The 25,576-nt window shown below is 41.6% G+C and overlaps 1 protein-coding gene across 3 annotated transcripts in view; it reads left to right on the top strand.

Annotated features, from left to right (window-relative positions):
* VPS39 (VPS39 subunit of HOPS complex) overlaps positions 1 to 24,884 on the top strand; it is a 42,805-nt gene extending 17,921 nt beyond the window's left edge. For all 3 annotated transcript variants that reach the window (XM_075927221.1, XM_075927220.1, XM_075927222.1), the window contains 14 exons: positions 1,732 to 1,874; positions 10,543 to 10,686; positions 11,295 to 11,436; positions 11,815 to 11,901; positions 14,277 to 14,350; positions 14,937 to 15,035; positions 15,321 to 15,438; positions 16,494 to 16,622; positions 17,003 to 17,105; positions 19,509 to 19,554; positions 20,162 to 20,311; positions 20,487 to 20,621; positions 21,269 to 21,360; positions 22,650 to 24,884. In XM_075927221.1, coding sequence (XP_075783336.1) covers positions 1,732 to 1,874; positions 10,543 to 10,686; positions 11,295 to 11,436; positions 11,815 to 11,901; positions 14,277 to 14,350; positions 14,937 to 15,035; positions 15,321 to 15,438; positions 16,494 to 16,622; positions 17,003 to 17,105; positions 19,509 to 19,554; positions 20,162 to 20,311; positions 20,487 to 20,621; positions 21,269 to 21,360; positions 22,650 to 22,725 — 1,538 coding nt within the window. In that variant the 3' untranslated portion in view covers positions 22,726 to 24,884. The remainder of the gene's footprint in view (positions 1 to 1,731; positions 1,875 to 10,542; positions 10,687 to 11,294; positions 11,437 to 11,814; positions 11,902 to 14,276; positions 14,351 to 14,936; positions 15,036 to 15,320; positions 15,439 to 16,493; positions 16,623 to 17,002; positions 17,106 to 19,508; positions 19,555 to 20,161; positions 20,312 to 20,486; positions 20,622 to 21,268; positions 21,361 to 22,649) is intronic.
* The last annotated feature ends 692 nt before the right edge of the window (positions 24,885 to 25,576 follow it).

Raw genomic sequence — 25,576 nt, 5'->3', positions numbered from 1 at the left:
TCAGCAGCGGCTGACTTGGAGACACCTGGGGCAGAGCAGCTGGGGTGCTGCCGGGTTGGTCCAGTAGCGCCGCCCCTTGGTGCTGTCGGACCAACCTGGCAGCACCCCAGCTGCTCTGCCTCAGGCATCCCCAAGAGCAACTGAGGTGCTGCTGGGTTGATCTCACAGCACCAAGGGGCGGCGCTACCGGACCAACCCGGCAGCACCCCAGCTGCTCTGCCGCAGGCATCCAGATTCAGCTGCTGCTGAAACGGACTAGCAGCGGCTCAATTGGGGACACCTGGGGCAGAGCCGGACTATCAGAAGGGGGGCTATGAGGGCTCTGGAGTGGCATCCGCTCCCCCCACACCACCGTAGACCCCTCATAGCCCCCCCTTCTGATAGTCCGGCATATCTGATAATCCGGCACCCCTTGGGTCCTAAAGGTGCCGGATCATCAGAAGTTTACTGTACTCAGGATGTTGCAAAAACTATGTGCATAGTTAACAATTTTATGGCTGTATCTGAAATTTTTGCTTATCAGAAGTAGAAGTACTAGTACAAGGTTCCTCCTGATGTCCTTGGCATAATCTCACAGTACCATGTTGTATCTGTATGATTGTGCAAAACATTCCTGCCTCCCAAAGCTTCTCCCCTGAGCCTTGTCTGCAATGCTTACATGCACCAGACTTGAGACAGGCCTGGATTTTGCTTGTTAGAGATCTGCAATGTGGTCAAGGCAGACACTATTATTTCAGTCAAGGCAGGGCCGTCCAGGCTCCCCTACCAATGTGGGCAAGGAAAGATTACAGTGAATTTCACTAGAAATTGATGATCCAGGATTTGATTTAGTCTGAGAACAAGTAATAGCATCTTGTGCAGCCCTAAGCTTAGTTTGTTGGTTAGACACTGAAACCTACTACTACTCCTCAAATAGTGTTGCAGCTTGGAGTAGGTGTGTTAAGGGGCACCAGCAGGCTTGCCAGTTCCTTCACTCTGACTTATGAGTACCAGCCACTGCTAAAAATCAGTGAGCTCCTGTGTGTTTTTGTTCGATGGACACTTCATGGAACAGAATAAGAAGAAAGTGAATGAATGTCCAAAGTGCCCAGAAGGGTTAATTTTCAGCTTAAGACATGACTTGAAGTCTTAGTCCCTTTTGGGAAGTGGGAACTTTTTGAAAAGTTTACTCCTGGGACCAGATAACAGTTCAGGAACCAAGAGGGTCCTAAATTCTAATTTAAGTAATGAATTTGGGAGTTCATCAACTGCATGAAACTGATATGCTAGTATTGGGACTTTCTGGTCATGTCTGTCCTTGTAACCTGTTTGGAAGCTCATTGCATTTATTACAACAGTTTCTTCTTCTAAGAAGCCCTTTGGAGCCAGCAGTATTAATTCATAGTTCTCTTGTTAAAACTTCATTATTAATGTTGGGACTCTGCTCTAGCTCTGTCAACAGAATGAATATTGCAGGTTGGAGAAGGCATGAATTTCTACCCCCAGCTCTGTCTGTCTGTCTCTTGCCTTGCCTTCTGCTTCCATTTAATCATGTATTAAAATGGGGATACTTGATTAGCAATCTAATAGCATAGAGACAGTTATTTGTAAAGCACCATGAAGATGTAATTACTAAGTGGTGTGGGCTTGCTTATGATCAACTTCACAAATCATCAGAAAGCTTTATTAAAATGGTATTTTTGACAACCAAAATGCTATGAAACTTACAATTACTGGTTGTTTTTTGCATAGATCCCACTCATGTCATGGGTCTGTATCCTGACCTGCTACCCACTGATTATAGGAAACAGTTGCAGTATCCCAACCCTCTGCCGGTACTCTCTGGGGCTGAATTGGAGAAAGCACACTTAGCACTCATAGATTACTTAACTCAGGTAAGTGCTGCTAATATTTATCTCTAGGGCAGCGGTTCTCAAACTTTTTGGGCTCCGGCGCCCTTTACATGCGTAAAATTTTATGCGGAGCCCTAGCAGTCCAGTGATTGTATGTGTTGTACCTATTGATGTTTCCAGTTTGTTAACCTCGCGGAGCCCCTGGAGATGGGCTCGGCGGAGCACAGTTTGAGAAACAGTGCTCTAGAGAATTTGGCTTCTGATGCCCAAATATGACCTGGTGGATTGGGAGGGGAGGCACTGTATAGCAGGCAGATGGGTCAGAAGAATAGAATACTGGATTTGGAGCTAATAGCCCACTGTGGCTATTAGCTATGCTTTACCTCTTCCTGGCTCCCATAGACTACTGTACTGTTCTCTCATCACCCTTGTTGTCTTCTGCATAATAGAATGGATAGCTCACATGTCTACTTTTATTTTTTCTGAAAGACAATTAAACTTCTATGTTGATTTTTAAGAAATTGGAAACTGTTTAGTGACTCTGATTTCTTTAAAAAGTCTCCATTCTTGCCTACCTATTTGGAGGGGTTCCTTTACATTTTTCATAACCTTTAAACATCCAAATATGGAAGAGTCTTCTGCTTCTCTGAGGTCTGTAACAACTTCCCTATTTCGGGAGCATTTGCCGCCTCTGGCAGCTGAGCCCTGACTGAGCTCCTAGGCTTGCCTTTTGTACTTCCTGTCCTGTTCACTGACTTGCAGTGGGATGGTGGGAAGATTAGGAAAAAATGGGTTTTAGTGTAGAAAAGAAAAGACCAAGGTGGGGGAAATAAGTTTTCTTGTACATAAAAGGTTGTTACAAAGAGGAGGGAGGAAAAAATGTTAACCTCTTAAGATAGGAAAAGAAGTAATGGGCTTAAATTGCAGGGAAGAGTGGTTTAGGCTTGACATAAGAAAAACATAACTGTCAAGGTAGTATCTGTCAGGAATGGTCTAGATTGGGGTGAGCAGTGAAACAAACAGTTTGCTAGAGTTCGCCTTGAGTGGCTAGAGCCGCTGTATTTACCTGCACAGCTGCAGGTATAAGTGCTTGCTGCTTCTGTTGGCTGCAGGTTGCCGTTTCCAGCCAGTGGAAGCTGCAGGATGGTTCATGGTGTGGTTTTCTGCCCTCGGAATTCATCTGACCATGTCCTGAATAAGAGCTAATTTGGAGTACTTGGTGTACCCTCAATCGTCAGGTATTGCACTTTGCAGCCAGAGGTGCTCTCAACAAGCAATATCAGCATTTCATCCTTCCATCCAGGGAAGATCATTCTTCTCCAGTGCCATAGTAGCAAGATTCTTATAAAGGCTTAATCTCTGTCCTGCAATCTAAGAGCCTGTTCCGCTTAACATAGTCAAAGTGGCTTTAACGGGACCTCCATTTGAACCTCAGGCATCTTTCCCCTTTCTGTTTTTGTCAGTAAGCTGGTTTCTGGTAGCAAGAAGTGTCTGAGTTTCAGGCTTTGGTGGCAGAACCGTCTTATACATGGTTCTTGATGGAGAAAATGACTTTATGCCCACACACAAAAACTTCAGTGGTTTAGTTTAATTTGAACTGGGCAGTATATGTACCTCTCTTCTTTCCTAAGTGCAGTCATCTCCAGAGCAGCAGTGTCTTGACACATTAGATGTCTGGTGAAGTCTGGCCTTTTGTCTGAACAGGGCTAAGCCATTTTGTGCTTCCCTTTACCAATTTGTCATATGGAGTTTATGTGGAGGGGCAAGTGATTTTTTTTATTCTGTACCAAGGCTTCATATTAAGTAGCTTCAGCTGCACCTCTCAGCAGATGTGAGCTCTTTCTGTGAGAGCACACGAATGATAGCACTCCTAAGCGACATCCCCATAGTGGACATGTGCAGGATTGTTGCATGGTTTTCCATACGTTAGGAGCATTATGCCATTACTACATGTTCCAGAGTGGATGCACGTTTTGGTAGGGAGATTCTTTAGGTAGACTCCAACCTCACCTCTTGGGGTGGATACTGCCTGAGAGGCACCAAAGTGGAATAAATTGCTGTCTTTTTTTTAAGAAACACAGTCACTGTGGTTCTTCAAGATGTGATGAAAACGTGCATTCCATGACCCACCTGCCAGCCCCTCTGCATGAGACTTAAGTCTGTGGGTATTTGGTACACAGGAACGGAGATGAAATAGGGCACTGCTGCCTCTTACAGCGTGGGGATGGTGTGTGTGTGGTTGATACCTATTGCTATGAAATGTGAGTTCTGCCCTTCTAAGGGTACTATTAGGTAACATTTTCAGGTGTGCGTGCACACCCTTTGCACCAGAACTGAAATGGAATACATGTATGTATCGCATCTTGACGAACCACAGTTGCAGTAAGTAGCTGTTCCTTATAATTTTACACATGGTCAGTAGTACGTTTTAATGTAACTGAAAATTGTGCATTAAAATTGGAAGAGGACCCAGGTCACACAATTAGCATTCTTAGTACATAATGTATAATTTAAAGCTCAGGGACGGAGAACATTGATCTGGAGCAGAGGGAAACCATCCCATAGTTGTGACCCTCCTTCCAGATGATGATGATGATATGGTATCCTCTCACACTGAAGATACCTCTCTAGGGGAGGGAACTCCAGTCATTAGGAAAAGACAGGTGTTAGTAATGGGGGAATTCAGTCATTAGAAATATAGACAGCTGGGTTTTTTGATGACCGGGAGAACTGTATGGTGACGTGCCTGCCTAGTGTGAAAGTTGTGGATCTCTTGAGATATAAGACAGTGGTCGTGGTACATGTAGGTACCAATGACATAGGGAAAGGCAGGAGAGAGGTTCTGCAAGCCAAATTTAGGCGGCTGGGAAAGAGCTTGAAATTCATGACTTCTGTGGTAGCATTCTATGAAACGCTTCCAGTTCCACGTGCAGGGCCAGGTAGGCAGGCAGAACTAGAGAGTCTCAATGTGTGGATGAGATGGTGGTGTAGAGAGGAGTTTAGATTTATTAGGAATTGGGGAAAGTTTTGGAAAAGGGGGGGGCCTATACAGGAAGGATGGGCTCCACCTAAACCAAAATGGAACCAGATTGCTGGCACCTAATATTAAAAAGGGTCATAGATCAGTTATTAAACTAAGGACTTGGGGAAAGCCGATGGGTGCAGATGAGCACATGGATTGGACAGGGGCATCACTTAAAGAAGCATCTATTAATAGAGATTCTCTTTGTTCTAGTAAAAGAGGAGAGGATGGGGGATGATAAAGTTAAGAGTAAGATCAGATGAGAAACAATCAAATGAAAGAGACTAACACGTCAGGAAATGGCAGACAGATAAATAGTGATAATTTTAATGTGCTTATACACACATGCTAGAAATCTAAATAAGATTGGTGAACTGGAGTGCCTCGTATTAAAGAAGGATATTGATATAATAGGCATCACAGAAACTTGGTGGAATGAGGACAATCAATGGGACACAGTCATACAAGGGTACAAAATATATCGGAAGGACAGAACAAGTCATGCTGGTGGGGGAATGGCACTGTATGTGAAAGAAAATGTAGAATCAAATGAAGTAAAAATCATATATGAACCGAAATGTTCCATAGAATCTCTATGGGTAGTAATTCCATGCTCTAATAATAATAATAATATAGTAGTAGGGATATATTATCGACCACTTGACCAGGATAGTGATAATGAAATACAAAGGGTGTTTAGGGAGGCTATCAAAATAAAAAACTCAATAATAATAATAATGGGGGATTTCAACTATCCCCATATTGACTGGGTACACATCACCTCCAGACAGGATGCAGAGATAAAATTTCTTGATACCTTAAATCATAGAATCATAGGACTGGAAGGGACCTCGAGAGGTCATCCAGCCCCCCGCCCTCAAGGCAGGACCAAGCTCCGTCTACACCATCCCTGACAGATGTCTATCTAACCTGTTCTTAAATATCTCCAGAGAGGGAGATTCCACCACCTCCCTTGGCAATTTATTCCAATATTTGACCACCCTGACAGTTAGGAATTTTTTCCTAATGTCCAATCTAAACCTCCCCTGCTGCACTTTAAGCCCATTACTCCTTGTCCTGTCCTCAGTAACCAAGAGGAACAAATTTTCTCCTTCCTCCTTGTGACACCCTTTTAGATATTTGAAAACCGCTATCACGTCCCCCCTTAATCTTCTTTTTTCCAAACTAAACAAGCCCAGTTCATGAAGCCTGGCTTCATAGGTCATGTTCTCTAGACCTTTAATCATTCTCGTCGCTCTTCTCTGTACCCTTTTCCAATTTCTCCACATCTTTCTTGAAATGTGGCGCCCAGAACTGGACACAGTACTCCAGCTGAGGCCTAACTAGTGCAGAGTAGAGCGGCAGAATGACTTCACGAGTTTTGCTTACAACACACCTGTTGATACAACCTAGAACCATATTTGCTTTTTTTGCAGCAGCGTCACACTGACTCATATTCAACTTGTGGTCCACTATGACCCCTAGATCCCTTTCCCCCATGCTCCTTCCTAGACAGTCACTTCCCATCTTGTATGTATGGAACTGATTGTTCCTTCCTAAGTGGAGCACTTTGCATTTCTCTTCATTAAACTTCATCCTGTTTACCTCAGACCATTTCTCTAACTTGCTAAGGTCATTTTGAATTATGTCCCTATCCTCCAAAGAAGTTGCAACCCCACCCAGTTTGGTATCATCTGCAAACTTAATAAGCGTACTCTCTATCCCAATATCTACATCATTGATGAAGATATTGAACAGTAAGGGTCCCAAAACAGACCCTTGCGGAACTCCACTTGTTATCCCTTTCCAGCAGGATTTAGCACCGTTAACAACAACTCTCTGACTACAGTTATCCCGCCAATTATGCACCCACCTTATCGTGGCCCTATCTAAGTTATATTTGCCTAGTTTATCAATAAGAATATCATGCGAGACCGTATCAAATGCCTTACTAAAGTCTAGGTATATGACATCCACCGCTTCTCCTTTATCGACAAGGCTCGTTATCCTATCAAAGAAAGCTATCAAATTAGTTTGGCATGACTTGTTCTTCACAAACCCATGCTGGCTATTCCCTATCACTTTATTACCTTCCAAGTGTTTGCATATGATTTCCTTAATTACCTGCTCCGTTATCTTCCCTGGGACAGACGTTAAACTGACCGGTCTGTAGTTTCCTGGGTTGTTCTTATTCCCCTTTTTATAGATGGGCACAATATTTGCCCTTTTCCAGTCTTCTGGTATCTCCCCTGTCTGCCATGATTTTTCAAAGATCATAGCTAAAGGCTCAGATACCTCCTCTATCAGCTCCTTGAGTATCCTGGGATGCATTTCATCAGAACCTGGTGACTTGCTGACATCTAACTTTCCTAAGTGATTTTTAACTTGTTCTTTGTGTATCCTATCTTCTAAACTTACCCTCTCTGTGCTTGTATTCACTACGTTAGGCACACCTCCAGACTTCTCGGTGAAGACCGATACAAAGAAGTCATTGAGCATCTCCGCCATTTCCAAGTTTCCTGTTACTGCTTCTCCCTCCTCACTGACTACTTCTGGTTCTGGAACCCACAAGAGTAGAGGCAATTCTTGGTCTAGTCCTAAGTGGAGCACAGGCCTGGTCCAAGGGATAATTATAACTGGACCACTTAGAAATATTACATTATGGTTACTAAAATTTAACATCCCTGTGGTGGGAAAAACACCTCAGCAGCCCAGCACTGTGGCATTTAATTTCAGAAAAGGGAACTACACAAAAATGAGGTTAAACAGAAATTAAAAGGTTCAATGACCAAAGTAAAATCCCTGTAAGCTGCATAGAAACTTAAACATAAACTCTGTCAAATTAAGTGTAAAAATATTATAAAAGCCAAAAAGGAGCTTGAACAGCTAGCCAGAAACTCAGAAAACAATAGCAAACTGTTCAAGTACATCAGAATCAGGAAGTTTGCTAAAGAACCAGTGGGGTCCCTGAACAAAGATGCCAAAGGAGCACTCAAAGACAATAAGGTCATTGTAGAAATAAGGTCATTGTAGAAAAACTAAATGAATTCTTTGCTTTGGACTTCACGGCTGAGGCTATTAGGGAAATTCCCAAACCTGAACCATCCTTTTTAGGTGACACATCTGAGGAATTATCCCAGACTGAGGTGTCATCAGAGGTGGTTTTGGAACAAATTGATAAACTTAATAGTAATGAGTCACTGGGACCAGATGGCATTCACCCAAGAGTTCTGAAGGAACTCAAATGTGAAATTGCAGAACTATTAACTATGGTTTGTAACCTATCCTTTAAATCAGCTTCCGTACCTTATGACTGGAAGATAGCTAACGTGATGCCAGTATTTAAAAAGGGCCCTAGAGATGATCCTGGCAATTACAGACTGGTAAGTCTAATGTCAATACCGGACAATTTAGTTGAAACTATAGTAAAGAATAAAATTGTCATACACATAATTTGTTGGGGAAAAGTCCATATGGATTCTGTAAAGGGAAATCATGCCTTACTAATCTGCTAGAGTTCTTTGAGGGGGTCAAGAAACATGTGGACAAGGGGGATCCAGTAGATATAGTATACTTAGATTTCCAGAAAGCCTTTGACAAGGTCCCTCACCAAAGGCTCTTAAGTAAAGTAAGTTGTCATGGCATAAGAGGGAAGGTCCTTTCGTGGATTGGTAACTGGTTGAAAGACAGGAAACACAGGGTAGGAATAAATGGTCAGTTTTCAGAGTGGAGAGAAGTAACTAGTGGTGTCCCCCAAAGATCTATACTGGGACCAATTCTGTTCAGCCTATTTATAAATGATCTGGTGAAAGGGGTAAACAGAGAGGTGTCAACATTTGCAAATAATACCAAACTGCTCAAAATAGTTAAAACCAAAGCAGACTGTGAAGAGTTTCAAAAAGATCTCACCAAACTAAGTGATTGGGCAACAAAATGGCAAATGAAATTTCATGTTGATAAATGTAAAGTAATGCACATTGGAAAAAAATCCCAACTATACATACAATATGATGGGGACTAATTTAGCTCTAACCACTCGAGAGAGATCTTGGAGTCATTGTGGATAGTTCTCTGAAAACATATACTCTTTGTGCAGCAACAGTCAAAAAAGCAAATAGAAATTTAGGAATCTTTTAAAAAGGGATAGAGAATAAAACAGAGAACATCTTATTGCCTCTCAAACCATGGTACGCCCACATCTTGAATACTGCATACAGATGTATTTGCCGCCTCCTCGAAAAAAGATATATTGGCATTGGGAAAGGTTCAGAAATGGGCAACAAAAATGATTAGGGGTTTGAAATGGGTCCCATATGAAGAGAGATTAAAAAGACTTTTTTCATTTTAGAAAAGAGACTGGGGGGAAGATGATAGAGGTGTTTATAAAATCATGACTGGTGTGGAAAAAGTGAATAAGGAAAAGTTATTTATTTGTTCCCATAACATAAGAACTAGGCATCACCAAATTAAATTAATAGGGAGCAGGTTTAAAATAAACAAGAGTTTTTCTTCACACAGTGAATGGTTGGCCTGTGGAACTCCTTGCCAGAGGAAGTTGTAAAGTCCAGGACTTTAACAGGGTTCAAGAAAGAACTAGATAAATTCACGAAGGTTAGGTCCATCAATGGCTGTTACCCAAGATGAGTCGGAATGGTGTCCTTAGCCTCTATCAGATGCTGGGAATGGGTAATGGTTTGCTATTAGATTCCCTGTTCTATTCACTCCCTCTGGGGCATCTGGGATTGGCTGCTTTTGGAAGACAGGATACTGAACTAGGTGGACCTTTGGTCTGACCTACTGTGGCTGATCTTATCTCCAAGCAATTTTGCTAAAAATAACAGAGCAGAATTTCAGCTGGTTCTGCACCAGCTGAAAATTTAGCTGGTTTGGATAAGGTATTTACAACGTTGACAAGATTAGATGCAGTTTACTTTCCTGGACTTAAATGTTTGAAAGTAGCAACTAAACACTTTTTTCTATTTATAGAATTATTCTTGCTAGTTTGTGACAGGCTGGCCTATTAATGAAAAACACCACCAAAAGGTGTTGACATTTGTTAAAGAAAAACTGACATGTTCAAATCCTGTCTTCCAATTAAAAACTTGGTAAATACAGATAAACAATAGGTTTGTCAGGTTAATTGGTGATTGTAAAATTAATATTTACTGGGGACTACTCCTGTCATGGTGTGATACCGTGGCAAGTGAAATTAGATGAGGCTCTTGAGCTAATAAATCCCTGGCATAAATTGAGAAGGACTGAGGTGAGCTGTTGGTAGGAAGTGATCACCATTTCTGTAAAATTTTGTCTTTTTGGCATCCAGAGAATAAATCTCTTGAGCAATAGATTACGCTGTGGATGGCAGTTATTTGCCCCAGCTTTTCCTGGACAAGAGGTTTGGCAGAGCAAATAGAAATGGGCAGTGGAAGAACACTGTGGGGACATTTAGGACTGGACACTAGTCCCAATTTTATGGATTTTAGTAATTTTTTAAATGCATCCAGAGTTATGGATGGGCACATCTTAAATCTAAATTGAGATACTTGTAGAGGGATAGTTAATGGGGAGGGAGGGGTGTCTAATATATAATTAAGAGGATTTATATTGGCCTATGCTTTCCTTGGGAATCGTATTGGTGGGGCAGTGGGGTAAAATCCCTAACTTTAAATCTCATGCTGTGTTCTGCAGAAAAGAAGTCATCTGGTAAAGAAGTTAAATGACTCAGATCACCAGTCCAGCACCTCACCCCTCATGGAAGGAACACCCACCATCAAATCCAAAAAGAAGCTCCTCCAAATCATTGACACCACCTTGCTCAAGTGTTACCTCCATGTGAGTTCCCTATCTAACCCAGTGAGCCTATTAAATCTAGAGAGAATAAACTACATCTGGAATTTGAGGTGGGGAAAATTGGAAGACAGGAGATGGAATATTTTCATCTGAGACTTTGTCAACATCTGTCCTTCATGGACTGAACCACCAGCAGACCGCATCACAGAACTTGGCAAGTTTATCCATTTGCAAAGCTTCCTTTCCTTAAAAAGTAGAACATTCTGTTTTGATGTGCAGAGAAATACCTATTTGTAAGCATGTTTGTCTGTCATTGGTGTGCTTAACTAGATGGAGAGAATTGTCCTTATTCCTGAAGTTGATGATGTTTAACAGCCATTCTCTAACCATGGTAAAGGAAGAAGTGCCAGTGTATGAGCCCCTGACTACCTGCTTGTTCACTGAACACCAAAGTTAAACTGCATGTAAAATAGACAGGATAGAGGACTCTTTCTTACAAATGTTAAAATCTCACTTCTCATGCCATGAATGATACATATTTTTTGGATCACCTTTCTTTCCTCTTTTCTTGATTATACTGTTGGACACTATGAGCCTAAATGCACAGTTCATGAATCTGAAACTTCTGAATGCTCTTCCTTTGCTTGCAGACAAATGTAGCTCTGGTAGCACCTTTGCTACGTCTGGAGAACAATCACTGCCACATTGAAGAGAGTGAGCATGTACTGAAGAAGGCACACAAGTATAGTGAGCTGATAATACTGTATGAGAAGAAAGGACTGCATGAAAAAGGTGAGTGAGGAGGGAAGAGAGGTGACTGGAGTGCACTCTTCTGCTGTACATCTTAGCCCATCTGTTGCTGACAATCTGTTCATACATTCTTAAACTATTTCAGAATGGCCTACCCGATTGTAGCAGTCTCATGATTAAATCATTCTTTGACTTAAATATTTATCCTTGTTTGCTTAGGATTGATCCTTACCAAGAGCTTCTTGAGTAGCAAAAAGTTGACATGTAAAAATGTTTCTGTTCTGCCTCAGTGGTTAGGCAAATGGAGAGCATGCTTTGTTGTCCGGCTTTCTCGGAAACATGAGTTCTCAGTGAATTCAGGAAGCTGTTTTCTAAATGTAAGGATAATGCCCATGGAATTGACCTTTCTTTTACTAAAAGCTCTGCAGGTGTTAGTGGATCAATCAAAGAAGGCCAATTCACCTTTGAAGGGCCATGAAAGGACAGTGCAGTATCTACAACATTTGGGTGAGTACAAAGCAGGGGTAAGTGGGAACTTCTTTTAAAGTGAAATGCAGGACAATGTAGCACTTTAAAGACTAACAAGATGGTTTATTAGATGATGAGCTTTCGTGGGCCAGACCCACTTCCTCAGATCAAATAGTGGAAGAAAGTAGTCACAACCATATATACCAAAGGATACAATTTAAAAAAAATGAACAAATATGAAAAGGACAAATCACATTGCAGAACAGAAGGGGGATGCGGGGGGGGGGGGGGGGGGGGTGGGAAGGGGGAGGAAGGAAGGTAAGTGTCTGTGAATTGCTGATATTAAAGGTAGGGAGAGTGGGATGTTTGTGAGTTAATGGTATTACAGGTGATAATTGGGGAAACTGTCTTGATAATGGGTGAGAAAGTTCAAAGACTTGTTAAGTCCTTGTTGGTAAGTGTCGAATTTTAACATGAATGACAGTTCAGAGGATTCCCTTTCAAGTGCAGATGTAAAAGGTCTTTGTAGCAGAATGCAGGTGGCTAAGTCATTTAGAGAGTGTCCTTTCTGGTTAAAGTGGCAAGAAACTGTTTTCTCTTTGTGATCTTGTCTAATATCTGTTTTGTGGGCATTAATCCTTTGGCGAAGTGTCTGAGATGTTTGTCCAATGTACATAGCAGACGGACACTTTCGGCACATGATAGCGTAGATTATATTTCTGGATGCGCAGGAATATGTGTTCTTGATCTTATAACTCACTTGGTTAGGTCCAATAATGGTATCAGCAGAATGAATATGTGGACAAAGCTGGCAACGGGGTTTGTTGCAAGGGAAGGTACCAGGGTTGGTATTAGTGTGGTATGTCCTGTGGTGGTTGGTAAGAATCATCTTGAGGTTAGGTGGTTGTCTATAGGAGACTATGGGTCTGTCTCCCAGAGCCTCTTTGAGTCCCTTGCAACAAACCCCGTTGCCAGCTTTGTCCACATATTCATTCTGCTGATACCATTATTGGACCTAACCAAGTGAGTTATAAGATCAAGAACACATATTCCTGCGCATCCAGAAATATAATCTACGCTATCATGTGCCGAAAGTGTCCGTCTGCTATGTACATTGGACAAACATCTCAGACACTTCGCCAAAGGATTAATGCCCACAAAACAGATATTAGACAAGATCACAAAGAGAAAACAGTTTCTTGCCACTTTAACCAGAAAGGACACTCTCTAAATGACTTAGCCACCTGCATTCTGCTACAAAGACCTTTTACATCTGCACTTGAAAGGGAATCCTCTGAACTGTCATTCATGTTAAAATTCGACACTTACCAACAAGGACTTAACAAGTCTTTGAACTTTCTCACCCATTATCAAGACAGTTTCCCCAATTATCACCTGTAATACCATTAACTCACAAACATCCCACTCTCCCTACCTTTAATATCAGCAATTCACAGACACTTACCTTCCTTCCTCCCCCTTCCCACCCCCCCTCCCCCCCGCATCCCCCTTCTGTTCTGCAATGTGATTTGTCCTTTTCATATTTGTTCATTTTTTTTAAATTGTATCCTTTGGTATATATGGTTGTGACTACTTTCTTCCACTATTTGATCTGAGGAAGTGGGTCTGGCCCACGAAAGCTCATCATCTAATAAACCATCTTGTTAGTCTTTAAAGTGCTACATTGTCCTGCATTTTGCTTCAACTACCCCAGACTAACACGGCTACATTTCTTTTAAAGTGATCTCTCTAGCGCTCAATACTTAAACTTTGTATGCCACTTTCCTCTTTTTTTTGTGTCTGTGAACTTTCTTTAATTGCAGAGATGTCAAATATCTGTAATTTTCTGTTATCTTTCCATTTTATACATGAAATTACAAAATTATTAACTCTGGTTTAAATCTCTGAATTTTGCAAGCACACATTTTTGTGTGTATAACATGTATGCATCAGACACTTGTCACGAAACACAGCAAATAGTGCCATGGCTATAGACACACACATTATAGGTAGGTGTTCTAGGAGCTAGTCATCCTATTCTATATGGTGAAACTGAGTGTGCACAAGGTCAACTAGCAAGGGGAGACATGTTTTCTTTTTTCCTATTATAGTAAAACTAGGTGGTGTAAGTAAAGTGAAAATTTTGGAAAGTAATTAAGCTGGCTGTCTCTAAGTTGTGATTGTTTAATTCTAATGGTACCCTAGTATCTGCCTGACTTGATTTTCAAGCAGGAGCTAGGTTTGCTGAATAGCAATCTGGGCCCTTAGCACAAAATTTGCTCCAATTTTAGTTCCTTTTAGGGAAATAAGTTCTAGCACCTATGGTTATGAAAATACTTCTCTATGCAAGTCATTGCCTTTGCAGGAATTGGTATTTCAGATAGTGGCAAGTGTTACTTTGGTTGTTGTTTCAGGCACAGAAAACTTGCACTTGGTGTTCCTCTATTCTACCTGGGTGCTCAGAGACTTTCCCGATGACGGATTGAAGGTAAAAATTGCTACATTAGCTGGCTCTTAAATGTGACTTTCGATGCCATTAGTGTAGCAGCAATTACTTGTCCTTGTCTTCAGGAGCTTGGGTAGAAGTTGAAGTCCAGTTGTTACCATTGAACTCCAGTGCAATGTCTAGTTTTTCCACTTACATTCAGTGCACAAGTTGGGCCTGCTTATGTTTCCTTTTATAGCTTTTTATTTGAAATGAGCATATGGGAATAATTTCAGTACAACTAAAATTTCTCATCCGTGCAGTTTGCTCTGCACAATCTTTAGATGTAAACTGCAATAAGGGTCCAATGTAATGTTACTATTGATGTATTTTGTAGCTACGCATTTTCATATGGTATATTTAAATACCAAATATAACTTGTTTTTCATTCGTTCATTGTTGCAGCTCTGGTAGTAGAACATAAGTTTAGATATGAGGCAGTGTTAAGTATGTGAATCTGCTGCTTTCATTCTGCAGAGAGCTCCCACATGATTTGAGGGCTTGTGTATTGCAATTCCTCTGACTCAGAAAAATGAGACTGCGTTACACATGTAAAAATCAGTTCCCAAATAGAAATTTTGTTTGGCAGATATTTACAGAAGACCTTCCTGAAGTAGAATCCCTGCCTCGAGACAAAGTACTCAACTTCTTGATAGAAAATTTTAAAAGCTTGGCTATCCCTTACCTGGTAAGAACTTAAATTAGCAGCTGTGGTTTCAATATAACACATGTATTTATCAGGCCTGTCAAGAGTGTTAGACTCCAAAGGTTTTGTAAAGAATACTGACTTCAGCGTGAGGTAGAATAAACAAACTATACAGCTGATAGGAGGTGTAAGTGAATAGGATTCAGGAGCCTTTTTTGGCATTCTTAAGTGGTGGTTGTGGAGGAATGTGTGGAACTGCTGACAGAATGTACTGACGTACTAGGAAGCATTTTTGGTGACCCTTAAATTGTATATTTGGGTTCACAGGAACACATCATCCATGTTTGGGAGGAGACGGGCTCAGAATTCCACAATTGTCTGATCCAGCTGTACTGTGAGAAAGTACAGGGATTAATGAAGGAATATCTCATCTCCTTCCCTGCAGGTACGTGAACCATGCTCTACCTTGCCTTGTAACAGGCAATAATATAGGAAGGAGAGGTTGCAGAGCACACCGGCAAAATGATGTCATAGAAATCTTTTGGAAATGTAGGGGTGAAATGGATGCGAACTGGTCATCTGTTCCATCCCCCATGCTGAGGCCAGATTGAGTAACCTAAACCATCTCTGACTAGTGTTCTTAAACTAGACTGTTGTTTAAATTTCCAAAGATGTGGATTCTGCAGCCTCTTTTTTGGAACCCTGTTTCAGTGCTTAACTATTCCTATAGCTAAAAGTGTTTCCTAATATCTAGCCTAAATCTCCCTTGTTGCAGATTAAAACCATTACTACTTGTCCTGCCTTTGGTGGACATAGAGAACAAATTATACTTATCTTTATTATAGACCTTAGCATACTTGAAGATTAGCAGTTTCTCCCTTACTTGTCTTTTCTCATGACTATACATGTCCAGTTTTTTAACCTTTCGTCAAATTAGATTTTCTAAACCTTTTTGTTGCTCTCCCCTGGACACACTCTCATTTATCCATATCATCCTTGAAGTGTGGGACCAATTCTACAATTTATCCAGGATCTTCTGAATTCCAGTCCTGTCCTCCAAAATGCTTGCAACCCCTCTCATCTTTGTATCCACAGACTTTATACACTAGTGCACTTTATCGGGGAAAGAGCACAGTATGCTTCTTGTGTGAAATGAAGGAAGTGCAATATTAGTGAAGTTGTATGGAGCTTATAATTTCATGTTAAAGGAAATTCTAGGGTAGGTGCAACAAGAAACTCATGCCCCAAAACTCAGAAAAGTAGATATTCAGTTTTATTACTGGCTTTATCTGCTTCATTATCAAATGATCCAGAAAAGGAGGCCAGAGTCTTGCAACTCCTTAAGAATTATTCATGCACACATGCTCTCCGGTGCATGAGGTTTTGTAAACAACATTTGACTTCTTGCAAAATAATTTGGTGAAAATGTCTTGTTCCCTTATGTTACTGTGGGAAGACCCATATGCTACTGATGGTTTTTTCTCTTCCCTCCTACTACAGATAAAATTCCAGTGCCTGCTGGAGAGGAGGAAGGGGAGCTAGGAGAGTATCGGGGAAAGCTGCTCTGCTTTCTTGAGATTTCTAGCTGCTATGAACCAAGTCGGCTCATCAGCGATTTCCCTTTTGATGGTGAGTGCTAGTCATGCTGTAGCTTCTTTCTGCTTGAGACCAATTTAGTTTCATATTGCACAGCAATGTCTTTCTGTGCTCTCCTTCCTTTATTATAGTAAGCATCCTAAGCATGTTCAATTAAAAAAAGATGGTGGTAGGGCACTGGCAGAAATAGTTCAGTAGCTAGTAAAGTGATACGGTTTGACATGGCTACGCACCACTGAAATGTCCTCTAGTTAATAGTCTCTGATCTGTTCATGCCACGGTTTATATTTTTCTCCTGCTTTTTCAATACTGTCACCATCTCATCCAGTTCCTTGATCTGTTGTGCAATGGAACTTGAATATTCCCATTTTTGTAGCAGACACTGACTATTCCTTTATCATGTTCCTCTATAGGCCTTCTAGAAGAACGTGCCCTGCTGTTAGGTCGAATGGGGAAGCATGAACAAGCCCTCATTATTTATGTCCACATACTGAAGGATACCAAAATGGCCGAATTGTAAGCCTCTCCTTAGTATCCATTTTTGCAAGTTGTGTGTGTGTGGTTTTTTCTTTGTTTTGTTTAAGAAATAGCTTTCCTTCTTCTATTGCTTGTTGTCTCTGTGAGTGAAGTGGGGTTGTTAAATGTTCCAGGTGCATGTAGGAACATGCTACTGTAACCCTTTTGATCTATCATACCCAATATACTGATTGGTTAGGATTCCCTCTGTGTGCTTTCTGATCACGGCTTACATTCCCGCATTTCTTGGGGTTTGGCCTTCCTGTGCTGTTCCATTTGTCAGTTCCCCAAGACTGGTTCCTATTTCTTTACTTGGGCTCCCTTCAGTATTAAATAGCAGTCACTGACAGGCTCTTTTTTTTTGTTTTCACTCATATAAACCTGTTGTCAGTCTCTTAGCTTATATCTTATTATTACTTGTTGCTTTCTTTGTTTAGCTATGAATGGCCCTCTTTTAGGTGTAGACATGTTAACCTTTTCGTGTAGTATTCTTCCTCAAGTAGAAGGAATTATGTTAGCGAGAAGATACTTTTCCACTTGCAGTTGTTAGTTAAACAGGTTTGTGGTGATGGGGCCTAAGAACCAGTTGAGGGTGAGACTTCATTGTGCAGCACTTCACAAACATGAATAGTCCCCGCTCTGAAGAGTTTACGGTCTAAATACACAAAACAGGTAGTGGCTGGGGGATAGGGTACAACATAAGCAGAGGGGTGTGTGTGTGTGTGTGTGTGTGTGTGTGTGTGTGTGGCAGGAAAGGTTACATCTGAGGAGTGGACAAGCTGCATAGAAACAAAAAGGGAAGGTGGTGAGGGGAATATGGCAGAAGAGGAGAGTGTAATAGGGATAGGTATGGAGTAAAACTGAAGTTAAGACAGTGTATGGGAGAACTGTCGCAGGCACACAACCCTGACACAGAATAAGATCTGAGCTTGCCTCAGAAACACATGGGACCTTGTTCCTCTGAGACAGGCACAGAAGGTGGGGAGCAGACAGGATCCAAGTTGTAGGGACTCTGTGTGTGGGGATTCAGGTGTGAGGTAAAAGGATTCTGTGTGGGACAATCTGGGTGGAGGCAGCTCAGTGGGGCCGGTCTGAGTGTGGGGTGGGGATGTGGATGCGCAGGGTGCAGGTTCCAAGTGCAAGGCTAATGGGACTCTGCAGGGTCTTCTGGGTGAAGGCGGTTGAGGCTCAGCAGAGGGGGCTGGGAGTGGGTGTCTCAGCAAGGGGGGGTCTGGATGCTTGGGGTTTGGTAGGTTTGGGGTCTGGATGCAGGGAATTAGGGCGGTGGGGACTCCTCAGGGTGGGAGTTTGCATTCAGGGAGTTCAGTGGGTGTGGTTTGGCTGATATGGGTTTCCAGAGGCTAAAGCTCAGTGGAGTGGGGTTGGACTATGGAGGGCTAGGAGGGTTCTGGATGCACCAACTGAGGTTTTGCAGGGGTGTCTGGATGCACAGAGGCTGGATGGATGAAGGAGCGGTTTCCGAAACAATGACTCCTCCACCCACCACTGAGCAGTGATGGGAGCAGACGGCAGGGGAGGATACTGTGCTTCCTGCAGCTGAGGGATGATCTGACACAACCCCAGCCCTAGCCACTGCTTGTAGAGAAAGAGGAGTTCCTGCCTGCCCCTCCCTCCAGTCCAGCCAAGACTAGCAGCTGATTCCAGCTCAACATAGGAGTCTCTTGCTGGGATGTCCCCAGCTCCATGGTGATTTACCACACTGCTGGCTGCTCTTGTTGCCTGAAATGATGAACCTACACTGCTAGGGGATGGTGCCTGTTACAGCTCTTTCAGCTTCCCATTGCTTCCCTGTCAGTCATTTTTTCTGCAGAGAAGAAAAGAAATCTGTAGAGGGTTCATTAATTCTACATGTGCACAGTGGCATAGAATTCTCCCAGGAGTGGATTCTGAGCTGCTCCTACTAGGGGGCATCTATAGCTGGTTCCCCTTTGTATTTTTGAAAAGATTCAAAGCATTTGGGTGAAAATGCAACACACACACACACACACACTCACTCACTCTCTGTCTCTCTGTCTCTGTCATGCTCCAATGGGTTTCTTTGTTGCTAGACATGGAGGCTTTTTAAACCTAAGCTTTTGCATACCTCTTCAGGTAATTCCTGTTGGGAGGCATTCACCTTGCTTGTGCTGATCAGGCACTTTTCTTGTGTATTAAATTCTGTTACCATTCATTGACTTACCACCTCAGGATTTATCCATTTATTCTCTTGGCTGCTTTGCTGGTCAAACTAAGGCAAGTTTCTCAGGTAGTTTTTTTTTGGTTTTGTTTTTTTTTTTACATCTGAGAACTCAATTTGCTATCTGTCCGAATTGCTAATAGTAAACTTTTCTGGATTTATCAAATTACAAGACAGGTCCATGTTTCATTTCACTTCTGTTTTAGGTACTGCCATAAACACTATGACAGAAGCAAAGATGGCAACAAAGATGTGAGTACCTTTTTGTCCATATTCTTGCTTTTGATGTGAATGATGCATGCATTATAACTATTGTCTCCCTGTTTGGCCAGTTTAAAGAACACGTATGTTGTGCAGATTTGTTCAGAACTTCCAAAGAGGGCAGGGTCCTCTCTGCCATCTTCTATTAAGGAACTTGTAATACTTTTTTACACAACTTCTCTCCTGCTTAGAATGTTGTTGGATTGCAGGAAATGGCTGATCTTTATCATTGGCTAACAGTTCTGTTTTGCAAGTAGCAATAGGATCTGGCTGTGGCGATGCTGCTAATAGCAGTAAAAAGTAGTAAAACTTTCTATGGACTAAAGACATGGGAGTCTGAATACATGCAGCTGAGCTGTAGAGAAAGGAGGTGCAAATTTTAATATCTGTTTCTAAAACTTGTTCTATGCTGAAGGCTTAGAAATGAATTCATGTGTACACTTGTTGAGGAGATGATCCATTGAAGGATAACAGATTTTAAGTCCTTATCAAAAATGCATATTTGCTAGTGCCAGCGTGTATTGCCAGATAGCCCCATAGTAGATAGTTCAGTGGTGTCTGTCTGATATGCTTCAGTCTTGGTGTTTGTGTGAAACAGGTTTATCTGTCTCTGCTCCGGATGTATCTATCCCCACCTAGTGTTCATTGCCTTGGGCCAATCAAGATGGAACTGTTGGAGCCTGAAGCCAATCTCCAGGCTGCCCTGCAGGTTTTAGAATTGCACCACAGCAAATTAGATACTACCAAGGTAAGGATTCCTTCTTTTGTAGGTCATGGTATGGATGGGTGCTATGCCTTGAATGCCAATGAAACTCACAGGAGTTGAGGGTAGGCTCTGGGAGCAGATCCTAAAAATGTGAATAAAAATGAATGTTTGAATACCATTTCTACCCTACTCTTTGTCTTGTTCTTGTCCCTTCTAGGCTATAAACCTTCTCCCAGCAAATACTCAAATTAGTGAGATTCGAATCTTCCTGGAAAAAGTCCTCGAAGAAAATGCTCAGAAGAAGCGATTCAACCAAGTACTCAAAAATCTTCTCCATGCAGAATTCCTAAGGGTACGTGACATGCTTTCATCCTCCTTTGTCAGGATGGATTTTCAAAAGTTCTGTTCAATGGAATGCTGTAAAAATTTGAGCTCTTCCTTACCGGTACAAGGAACTTGTCCTGTAGATGGTGGTGTAGCATAGTCAGGAATGCTAAGTGCGTGCTAATCAGCAGTTCACAACTTGTGTATTTCCGAAGACAGAGTATTGAAATATGGGAGTTGAAGGGAGTTGAAATATGTTAGCCTTCTGTCTGAGGCTAGAAAGGTGGCTGAGGTGTAACATTGCACTGCTTACCAGAGGTGCTGATCCCATGAGGGCTCCACAGCGCCCATGGAAAAAAATTAGCAGGTGCTCAGCATCCGCTGGCAGTCAAATTCCACTCTCACTCGCTGGCAGCTCTGCTGACAACCCCTGCCCCACCCTCTCTGTGCCTCTCATCTGCTGCTTTACTCTGCATCTCCCACCTGCTGCGTAAAGCTTCTATGTGGCATGCAGGTGGGCTCTGAGAAGGAAGGGGGAGGGCTGGGCTTAGGGCAGAAGGCAGGGAAGAGGTGGGGTAAGGCAAGACCTAAAGCAGAGCAGGAGGGTCAAGCACCCCACAACTAGCATGGAAGTTGGTGCCTCTGTGGCTTATCACATTTTGTATCCTCTGTCAGGTTCAGGAGGAGAGGATTTTGCATCAGCAAGTGAAGTGTATCATCACAGAGGAAAAAGTGTGTTCGGTGTGTAAAAAGAAGATAGGAAATAGGTGAGTAATACAGAGCATTGCTCCCAAAGAGGCTGGTGATACAGAAACAAACTAGTCTAGCTCACTCTTGCAGAGAAATCAGGATGTGTAAATTCAGAAGCAAACCACTAAGGAGAAACTATCAGAAGTGTACAATGAATTGGAAACTAATCTTAGAGTGTCTGGGTGGGGGGAAAAGCCTCACCTCTTGATGCTTATGACAGAGATGAACTGCAAAAATACTCCCCATGGATTTTCACACCTCCAGCACAGATGAAATAAAGCAGTTTTGTGAAACTTTTCCAAGATTGAGGGAGCAAGTAGTTGATATGCTGGCATCACCTGAGATGTTGGAGTGCAGAGCTTAGACCTCTGTACAGAGTGGATGATAAGCACTACAAATGAAAAGTTGTTTTCCATCCTGCAGTCTGAAAGCTCTTTGTAAACATGGTACATTTGTCTCTGTGTGCAGTGGCCCTCTTTGGGGTTGCGCATGGATTCTTTATATAAATTGTTAGAGGTGATCTCTGAGCTTTGAAAATTTAAGTATGTGTTTCAGATTTACAAAACCTTCTTATTACAAAATATCACGATGGCTGCTTTGTGCCTCCAGAATCAACCTGCAGTGACAGCAGCAGCAAAGGTTTTATTGGTGTCAGAGCTTCCAATGTTTTCTCCTCCTGCCATTTCTATCCCTGGAATTTTCAAGGAAGAAATCCTTGTCTGATGTGGCGCAGAGACTTAGATGTTTCCTTCCCTAATCCCATTCAGTACTTCAGCTCCAAACTAAATCTTAAATCACCTAACCATTAGCTGCTATTACTGGTGGTTGAAATAAACCCCTCTAAGGTATGAATAATAGTCAGCATCTGGAGGAGAGTAGCACTTTGATTGCATGCCTGCTTTAATGAACACAGCTCTCTGGGAACACTGAATTACTATATGCGTTGACCTAGTTTTTCTTAAGTATGATTTTGAAGTAGGAGGTAAAGGTAGAGCCGAGTCTGTACTGTGTGCCTCATTTTGGTTAAGTTGGATCATGCTAGACTTAAGTGATCATAGACTTTAAAAAGTGATCATGTTAAAATGGCTCTGTGTGGTGCCATATTAATATAACCATTCCAAATCAAACTTGCTCTCCTAAATAATGTTTGAGGCATGCTGCTGCAAAGTCCAGCTGAGTTCTTTGCTTGGGATCTCTATTAAAACATGCTATAATTGAAACAAAAGTGAAGCTTGTATAGTGAACAGAGAAAACTAGGGACTGATTATATTGACATTTGATCTTGTGCTATTCTGTATCCTCACAGTGCATTTGCCCGATATCCTAATGCAGTAGTTGTGCACTACTTCTGCTCCAAAGAAGTCAATACGGCAGACACCTGAAATAGGTGGCCATCAGTTACATGGACTGCACTAGCCCTAACATTCACATGAAATTCAGAAGTGAAGACTCGTTTAGGAAAAGTTCATGCTCTGGAATTTTGAGGCATGTTGCTGAGAACATATTACCAATAGCTTGTGCCCAGCAGATCTCTGGACTGACTATTTTCTACAACCTGGCACTACTGACTTGTTAGAAAATTGACGTTTTTAACTATTAAACTGCTGGGAACTATTATACCTCTTAATGCGCCAAGATGAGGAGGAATGGACATTGACCAGCAATATGCTTGTATCGTGCTCCAAAACTGGCAGGCTAGTTTTCAAACACTTCTGTGATGTTTACTAGTGAGGGTATGTTTTAAAGTAAACACTTTCTATTAAGGTAAAAACTTCTTGATCTGACCTTGTTCCTGGCTTACTCAAGGGTTTTCTCTTTTGAGGAGTATTAGAAAGTCACTGCAACAGTATTTACACTGTATTGGAAACTACTTTTCAATCCACCAAGTAGTGGTGGAGGTTGGGAGGAGAAGAGGCTCTTTTACCTGGAAGTTGAACAACTGTATCTGACTTCACTTTTCTCCTGGTATTGGGAATAACTGGATGTTGAACAAAAGAACTTTTTAATCTTTTGAGGCCTAAAGTGCTTATCAACTCATCTTCTGATAGAAGTTTCACAGGAGTTAGTCACACACAAATGATTACCGTTGAAGCCTGTTATTTTTCCCTTTTTGACTTCAGCTTGTTGTTAGAGGTATGTAAATATGAATTAATTCGCGGTTTGCACTGTGTACAGTCACTCCCAGCATGAGTGGAAGCTTTTAAGTGGTGGCTTTCTGAGGAGAGGAATCTCTCACTTGCACTGGTACCATAAAGAGTACCCCCTAAAAGTAACACTTTTAAGAGGGACTGAAGTGTATCTCTTGCTTGAGCTTCTAGAGCACGTTTAAGAGACCTGTGTATATAAATAGCTCTTCAGTCTTCAGTTCACTTTCCAGCATCAAAATGAAACGCAGGCTGCATTTTGATGTCTTTGAGGGTTTAGAACAACTCCCTTCTGCCCAGGCTGGTGGTGGTTTTTTTTTTTTTTTAATTTTTGCTTTGCCAAGAGGATTCTAAACACACAACGGATACAGTGTTTTTCTTTATAGTCCTGTAATATTTTTGTCTAATTTTCCCATAAACTTTAATCTGTAGCAAAGTTGAGAGAGTACTTGCATGTTCACTTATTATACAAAGCATCGGAGCAGTGGTGAGCAAAGGCAGCAGTAGCACATGGTTCAGCGTAACTTAATGTGGGTAATATCCCAGTTTAGCCATACTTCTGTAATTAAATATTAAATGACATGGAGCATGGCTCACATTTTCCTTTAAAATCTATCATACTCCTCAGGTAAGGAGTTGAGGAAAATAAATTTCAGAACCAAAAACCCATCTGCCCACAATGTAATTGCATTTAATTGACTTTGCATGTTTATGTTAAGTCTTTTATTTTAACAGTTCTAGCAACAGGTCATTTGTAGGATATAATTGACCCTACTTTACTTTTGCTACCTGTGTCAAACGCTGCAAGTACCATACCCAGGGTTATATAGCCTATTCCTTTTCCATCTATGTTTTGCTTTCAAGATCATGGCTGCCACTAGCCTTAAATGTCTTGGATAGTACTGCTGGTGGTGCCTTTCTGTTGCGGTTAGGGGAGTTTCTGCACTGAGAGGGAGTTACTTTTTCAATCTTCTGTTTGAACAGGAGAACCTAAAACATGCTTGTATCAATTTGCACATATTCTGTATAGTGTGTTTATACGAGTTCAGGTACAAGAGATTTTGGGAGTTGTGTTTACAGATCATTGACAGTGAAAGAAGGGTATCTACAGTTTATGCATATAGATGTCAAGATTTTTCTGATATTGGTACGGAGGGCAGGTAATTCAGACTGTCTGCTGCCAGTAAATCTGCATGCTCTTACAGTTGGGGGGGTCTGTAGTATATTCTTCTTTCACAGTGATGCTTATGTGCCTCTGTTCGGCTTTTTTGCATACCTTTGCAGAGATGTAGTTTGTGCTGCAATTCTGCGATCTTTTCTCATACCATGTTTTGAATTTGCTAGCCATATGACATTTTTGTTTAAAGCAATATATTGTAATAAATATTGTGAACTATTCTGTTTTTCATTTATTGTGTGGATGTTAACAACTGATTTGGGGGTTCTCTTGATTCACGGAGTATATTTTCTTTGGCTCGTAGTCATCGGTATAGATTTATATTTCAAATTCAGCTAGTTTTGTGTATATTTAGATAGAAACAACCTATGAACAGTTATTTATTTACACGCTTCTGTAAAATTAAATGATATAATCATGATGACTACAATGCAAACGATTTGGCCATTAATGTGTTAAAACAGGCTGCAGGCCTTCTGAAATGTTCTGATGGGCCATGGACAGTCTATGTTGGGCACCCCTGTTACAAGACCTTTGCTTTGTGCCAAAAGCAGACACACAATAGCTCTTTATAAAGCCTCATTGCAACTATTCCCTGTAATTGGAGAAGCATTTCAATAGGGTTGCCATGGACATTATTCCATTCCCCAAGTCACCCAAAAATGGGGAAAATATACATTGGGGGTAGTAACTGCTACCAGATACCTAAGGCAGCAGCTTGGCTAATATAGAAACAGAAATGGTGGCAACAGTGCTCTTTTCCATATTTACTAGGGTGGACTTTCCATGAGATTGTGGGTCAAATTTCATGTCTCTCACACATTCTCAATTGTGGAAAAGGTGGTGGTGTGTAAATATATCCAGAAACAAATGCATTAGTTGAACCACACTTAGTCCATGCTAATCTATGTA

The sequence above is a fragment of the Pelodiscus sinensis genome, chromosome 4 (assembly GCF_049634645.1).
Source record: "Pelodiscus sinensis isolate JC-2024 chromosome 4, ASM4963464v1, whole genome shotgun sequence".
Classification (NCBI taxonomy): domain Eukaryota; kingdom Metazoa; phylum Chordata; order Testudines; family Trionychidae; genus Pelodiscus; species Pelodiscus sinensis.
This window is presented reverse-complemented; position numbering and strand designations above follow the sequence as displayed.